At 41.6% G+C, this 6,646-nt stretch overlaps 1 protein-coding gene across 2 annotated transcripts; it reads left to right on the forward strand.

The window, feature by feature from the left end:
• The first annotated feature begins 2,651 nt into the window (after positions 1-2,651).
• On the forward strand, positions 2,652-6,640 carry LOC116376918 (proto-oncogene c-Rel-like). 2 transcript variants are annotated; one of them, XM_031838422.1, is made up of 5 exons: positions 2,652-2,731; positions 3,155-3,193; positions 4,397-4,536; positions 4,665-4,813; positions 5,488-6,640. In XM_031838422.1, exons 1-5 carry the CDS (start codon positions 2,725-2,727, stop codon positions 5,624-5,626), a joined length of 474 nt encoding a protein of 157 aa, XP_031694282.1. In that variant the 5' UTR covers positions 2,652-2,724; the 3' UTR covers positions 5,627-6,640. The 2 variants fall into 2 exon arrangements, with proteins under 2 accessions (XP_031694282.1, XP_031694281.1); XM_031838421.1 differs by lacking the exon at positions 2,652-2,731 and having other exon boundaries at positions 2,745-3,193.
• The last annotated feature ends 6 nt before the right edge of the window (positions 6,641-6,646 follow it).

The following is a 6,646-nucleotide window of genomic DNA, read 5'->3' on the forward strand; positions in this document are numbered from 1 at the left end:
GAGAGCGCGCACACATAGATTGGTTGTGTTCATGTGTTGGAGAGAGACGGAATTCCCTTGGTTTTTGGGTGTTAACCCTCCGCGCCTCCTGTGGAGGTTCTTAAAAAGCATCTCCCGGTGGTGGGGGTGGTCGGGAGACGGCCCCCGACCTTCCATCTTTATGGTCTGAAACTCGGCGACTGTTTGATTTCAGCGCAGAAGATAATATGTATACAACAAAGTGTAAAGTGATGCAGAGGAGGCGCCGTCTTCTTCGCAGCAGGCAGAGAGACGCAGGGACACAGGCTCCTTTTTTTTTTTCTTTTTTTTTTTCCAGCATCGGTTGCCCCAAATAAATGTACAGAAAACAGTTGTTTTTTCCCCACCCCTCCCCCAAAAGGCATATTCTTCATTATTGGGGAGTTTCTTATCACTTTATTTATATTTGCATATTTGTACCATGTGATTTCTTTTTTTTTTTTTTTTCTTTTTTTTTTTTTTTTAAATAGCATTCATAGCAGGTAGGTCTCTTTTTAACGAAATCTGCACCACTCTGTTTCAGAACGACTCGTGTTTTGCTGTTTGGAGACATTTAACAAAGCAGGTCATTTAGATGTTTGTTTCTAAAAATGTATTGAAAGGGTATTTTTGTATGTGTTTATCACTTCCTTTAAATGAGTCCGTACACCCATTAAACCCCTAAAAACTACTCCGGTGTCTGTTCTTTGTCGCACGTTTGTACATTTGTTGTTGCCACATGCAGAGTCGTAACTATAGATGGTGCGAGTGCACTGTGGGGCCCACAAAGAGAGAGAGAGCCCGCCAAAAAGGTGTTCCAAATGCTCCAAGCAAATCCCAGGTGACAGAGCGCCATCTACAGGCGGATTTCCGTCAAATGTGAATTATCTGTTCCGTAACTGTCCGTTTATTTTTACTGCTAACGGTAAAGATTTTACAGGTAATGCTGAACTAAAGTTCACAAGTGTGAGTTCCTACCCGGAAACTTTTAGCCGTTAACAACGGGGGCTGAGGTTAGCACAGCAAGCGGCGGAGAGCCTCTGTATGTAATTTAGTGTGCTTTACTTTAGAGTTAGTACAAAGTACATATAATAGCAATTAAACAGTGATCTAATTAGAATACGAGCAATATAGAGGAAAATACAAATGCATAAAATAGAATAAAGACATTTCAAAAATTCAGTAAACAAAAGCGTGTGAAAAGAATTTTTAACCTGAATTAAAAAATGTGCTACATTTGTTTAACTAAGAGTTTCTTCTAAGATCTGTCAGTTTGTTCCAGTTACATGCAGAACAACTGCTACATTGACATAGCCACAGTGGCACTAATTGAAACTCCCTTCCTAATGCACAATTTGATTACATTTTTTTTTATTTCACATGATGGATTCTTTTTTTTTTTTTTTTTTTTTATAGCCTATTATGACCTGTAGCCTTTTGGTAAAGTGTTGGTTCAGTGTAAAACAGAAGGGTTTGAAATGTTACTTCTATTTACAATGTACATAGTTTACTAAAGCTGCCAGTGGCAAACTGCTACGTTAGTCTGCCAGTAGTAGGATTGTCTGTCTTCAACACTTAACGTATTACTGGCGTATTAGCAAAGGTTATGAAAGTGACTAACTTTTTTTCTTCTACTGTATGCTGGTTGCCTTTATAGTTGATAAAGATAATAATTACAGGTAGTTGGTGTTTTTATTCTAAATTATTGCTGGATGGTTAAAATAAGTTAGTTTTTTTTTTTTTTTTAGTAAGGAGAGAAATGGCATAGTTTCTGAAGGTTAAATGTTTTATTTCATACTCTTCATGCATGAATTAGTGCCTTTGCTAGGGATAAAAATCATGTCCAGAATGCACCAAATTGCACCATTTAAAAAGAGAATGTTAGTTTGTGCCTCTTGGCTTGTTGCCTCACAACTATTACACAAGTTTAAATAATAAAAATAATAAAATAGGGTGCCATTTGTTAAATATTGCCCTCGAGAAGGCAAACCGGTCTCCTTCAAGGTTTTTTGAAACCTTTGGACAGAGCCAGGCTAGCCGTTTCCACTCATGCTAAGCTAAGCTAACCGGCTGCTGACTCCAGCTACACATTGAGCATACAAATAGAGCTGCAACAGTTTTCACATCTAGCTAACACTTAAAACATGTATGTTCCTTTACGCTACTTATCAAACCGCTAAGGTAGTCAAATATGTTATTATATAAAAACAGATGGTTAGCTTTGTGACTCTGATGTAATGTTTCAACACGAGCGGTACGAACTAGCTAGATCAACAATGAACAGATGCTGCCACTGCGCTCCTCAGTGCCGTCTGGTGCATGTGTTGACAAGCAGAAAGTCAAACAGTTGAATGGACACCATTACTGTTTTTACATTTGCTTTTATTTATTTTCTTCTCGTGGCAAGTCTGCTTATCACGTGCCTTTCCCCTTCATATCTTATCTTTGAGTGTAACACTAACACTCCCCGCGCGGTACTTTCGAGGCACACACGTTTAGTGTGTGACGAGGAGTGACTCCTCCCCTCTCTCGATCTCGCTCTCTTTTGCCGTGTGTCATGCGGCCCTCTCATTGGTCAGTTCAGATGGAGGGGGCGGTGACGGAGGGGGAATTCCCACCCTCGCTGGTCTCCTGTAACAAATGTTACTTTTCCTCTCCACTGTCACTCATTCAGCTCGGTGTTCTCCGAGACGATAACCTGTGATTCGACTGAGAGCGTTGTGCATCATGGATGGTGGGTAGCAACACCTTTATTTACTGTAAAATAATAACGATAATGGTAACTCGTAGGATGAGGTTAAAACAGGATGTCATAAATACTAATAATCATGTGACTTAAGTTGTATGTATATTCATATCTTAAGCCTGAATGTACAATAGCAACATGTGCTTAATTTCTTATTAAATACTATTTTGCCCCGTTTATCTTAAGTCTGTTCAACAACAGTGCAACTTCCTCCTTGTTGCAGTGATTGAGACTGGAATAAGTGTCAGCACAGCTTTAGCAGAACTGAACGAGCTCAGCAAAACACAACAAACCAGTTTGTTGTGACATATTATTATTATTAGGTCATGTTATCACCAACTATATTCAGTACAGTCTTGTATCTGCTTGCTAATTATCTTCCTACATGTCACTTTTTGTCTCCCTCCCCAGTTCTTATGCCCTCCATGCTAGGGGACGATCCACACATGAGTAAGTGCATTTTAATACCCCTTGTGTCAAAATAACGCTGAAAAGTGCCAAACAATCTCTGAATGCACAGAATGGCCTCTTTTACTTCCTCATTTAGTTTTATTGGTAAGCACTCCTTTTTTAGGCTTATCAGTGTGAGTTCATGTGAGGTTCCTGTAATCCTCATCTGTATGAAAGATTATATGTTGACATTTATGTGCGTGTGAGCTGCATCACCTCTCAGTTCTGCCATTCGTGTCCTCGGCCAAAGCGGCTGCAGAAAGGAGGAAGGCAGGCCGTGGCCCCGGCCGCCCCGCTTTGGCAAACATATTTCTCAATTAAGTCAGAAATGTAACAGGACTTGTTTGACACCGGCCAACGTAACAACCGTGTGCACGGCCTGTCGCTCGGCTGTCATGTCCACGAAAACACATTTCAGTGTTGTTAAATCGTTGTACGATTCACACTTCCCTGATCAGTCTTAGTTCCTCTCTCACAAAGGCCCGTTTTTGTTTCATGCAAAAGGGTCAAAGTGGGACAGACAAAACGCATTTCATGCTGTTTTGAATGCCGAATTTACTTTTTTTTTTTTTTTTTGCAAATGCTTTGCAGTTTAAAAGACGCCTTGGTCTACATTTGATGCTGAGAGAGTTTTAAGCATGACGTTGTGTCCAACTGTATGTCAGCAACTTATCTGAAAACGTTTCCTTTCCAACCAAATGCTTCCCCAATTCTAACCAAAGATGTGTAGACTAACTGCAAAATCACCAAAGCCTGAACCAGACATTGTTCCTTTTAAATCACTTTTATACAAACCTTTAGGCATAGCTCCAGAATACACAGAGAGAACTACAATATCCCCTCACCAAAACAGGCTTCAGGGTATTGTGCTGGTCATTTTTCACAATTTTCTAACATGTTATAGAACCAAGTTATTTTTTTTACAGGAGACATTTTGAAGTCAAAATGCCGTGTTTTGACTTTAAAATCTGGACGTCTTCAAATTCAATGCCTCCTGGGTTACTACATGTCAGCAACAAGTTCATTACCAAAGTGTACCTTAGCTTGACTATTTGATCCTACAACTAAAAAAATAAAAAGTAGTAAAAACTAACCACAAGGGAAAGTATTCATGGTTTTGGTTGATCTGAATCCATCTTCATGCGCTCCTCTCCACACCCTGTCATTGACTCTCCCCCCCCCCATCATCTGTGCTCTCTGTAGTGGCTGAGCCAGCCGTCCAGATCTACGAGGAGCCCAAGCAGAGGGGGATGCGCTTCAGGTACAAGTGCGAGGGTCGCTCGGCCGGGAGCATCCCCGGCAAGAACAGCTCCGACAACAACAGGTCCTACCCCAGTCTGCAGGTCGGTCGGTGGAACTTAAAGACCCACACGTTGTGTTTGTGTTTGTACATAAACTGCATATTTCTCTGTCCTTTGCATCAGTTAGCGTTACCTAAATAAATGCCCCCCCCCCCATCCCTTTTCCGCAGATCCTGAATTACTGCGGCAAAGGCAAAGTGCGTGTCTACTTGGTGACGAAGAACGAGCCGTACCGGCCGCATCCGCACGACCTGGTGGGGAAGGACTGCAAGGACGGATTCTATGAGGCCGAGTTCGGCCCGGACCGCAGGGTGATCGCGTGAGTTCTCCACCCACAGTCGCAGCACGCACACACACACACACACACACACACACACACACCTACCCTCACTATTTCATAATCAGTTTGCTCTCTATTAATAGTATTTTGTGTTTCACTTGACGGTTTCGAAATTCATTGAGTGTAAATCGGTGACCTCTCGGATACAGAGACACACAGCTAATCTCACACCACACCACACACACACACACACACACACACACACACAGCATATTTGTCAAACCAGGTCTGTGATGAAGGTGGCAATACAGATTTCCCCAAGTGGCATCACCCATATCTGTTGTGTGTGTGTGGGGGGACTCGTGCATGTGTTTGAGAGTTTGAATGAGTCATTAGCTTGTGTTGCTTCTAAATTGCAAATCCTTCGTGGTTTACATTAATCTCAGCCCTTCTATGCATATAAATCCTCCTGTAGATTGGGGTCAAACATTCATCATTGAACAATCGTTTTTTTTTTTTTTTGTTAAAGTCAGACGGGTTGGGGTGAGTGCACGATCGCTTTGACCTTCACACGCGACCACATTCTTTTTCTTTCTTTTTTTTGGCCCATCATACTTCGCTCAGGTGTGGCCCCGTGTGTTTTGTTTATTCATTCCTGTCAGCACTATAAGAGCCCGTCACGTTTTCTCACGGCCCCGTGTTGTGTTACGCAGTTTCCAGAACCTGGGCATCCAGTGTGTGAGGAGGAGGGAAGTGAAAGAAGCGATCGTGCAGAGGATGACCCGAGGGATCAACCCCTTCAATGGTGAGTCCTCACGTCTCATGTCTGTTCTTTTCAGCCCACTAGTGTAGTAACATGTTGGCTTTAGAGGCCGACCGATACTGTTAAATACACATCAGGGAGCCACGCGTTGCTTTATTATTGTCAACATGGCTTCTGTGGTTTACTTTGGGTAAACTACACTACAGCACCCAATGTGTATTAATCCACAGCTGAAAATAGTCCCCAACAAATGCACTATTTATTTAAGCTATATTTGATTTGATAAAAGCTACAGTGCCCACCTACTTTAGGAGCTCTTAAAAAGTGCAGCTATATATTTGTGGTTTGTTTTTTAAAGATCTACATCTTCAGTAAATATAAAAGTTGGTTTGGTCCTTTTAATGGGATTTGTTTTTACCGTGAAACAAAAGTAAAGGCAGCGGCGTTTTTTTTCATGCAATTAATTACGATACAAAATACGTCATTAAATACCGTGAATCGCAAATTGTGATGCTTTTGAGTGTCTTTAAAAGGCGGTAGCTAACAAGTGGCTAAATAAGACTACAAAACGTCATCACTCCGACTAGTACACCTGCACAGCCTCCGGAGGGGGAAAACAATTGGCGCCACAATATGCGAACAAAGGGCTGAAACGCTAACAAAATGCCTGCGGCTAGCTAAAAACATTTAGCGTGTCAAATTTTAGCACGCTATGTCAACCGGGGGGTGGAGTTGATACCTAAAAGGATGATTGGACAAGTTAGCAGGCTGTTAGCTATGTGTTAGCAAGCTAATGTAGTTAGCCTAGACACTTGCAAACACAATAGGGCATAGCATTCTGACGTGGCCACATTCCACTATGACACATGTCGAATACTGTCAAAATGCGTTAGTAACGTTAGCTAGCTTTAAACCGACATTTGGACAAAATGCTTGCTGCACATGTAACGTGTGTCAGAATCCCACCCGTCTTTGCTGATGCCTCACTTTTTTGTTCGGCAACTTATAAAAACAACTATATATCTAAAATTGAAGCCTCTAAATCTATCTGTAATAACATACAGTTGTGTGAAAAAGTGTTTGCCCCCTTCCTGATTTCTTATTTTTTT

This window comes from Anarrhichthys ocellatus, unplaced genomic scaffold (assembly GCF_004355925.1).
Source record: "Anarrhichthys ocellatus isolate YVR2014 unplaced genomic scaffold, GSC_Weel_1.0 scaffold707, whole genome shotgun sequence".
NCBI classification, from domain to species: Eukaryota; Metazoa; Chordata; class Actinopteri; order Perciformes; family Anarhichadidae; genus Anarrhichthys; species Anarrhichthys ocellatus.

Bases quoted from the DNA above. Each gene is read 5' to 3' on its own strand.
- LOC116376918 (XM_031838421.1), top strand. From the start codon at position 3,070: ATGTTATCACCAACTATATTCAGTACAGTCTTGTATCTGCTTGCTAAT. The intron at 4,537-4,664 runs GTCGGTCGGTGG...CCTTTTCCGCAG, and splicing joins GGTCCTACCCCAGTCTGCAG to ATCCTGAATTACTGCGGCAA. The intron at 4,814-5,487 runs GTGAGTTCTCCA...TGTGTTACGCAG, and splicing joins CCGGACCGCAGGGTGATCGC to TTTCCAGAACCTGGGCATCC.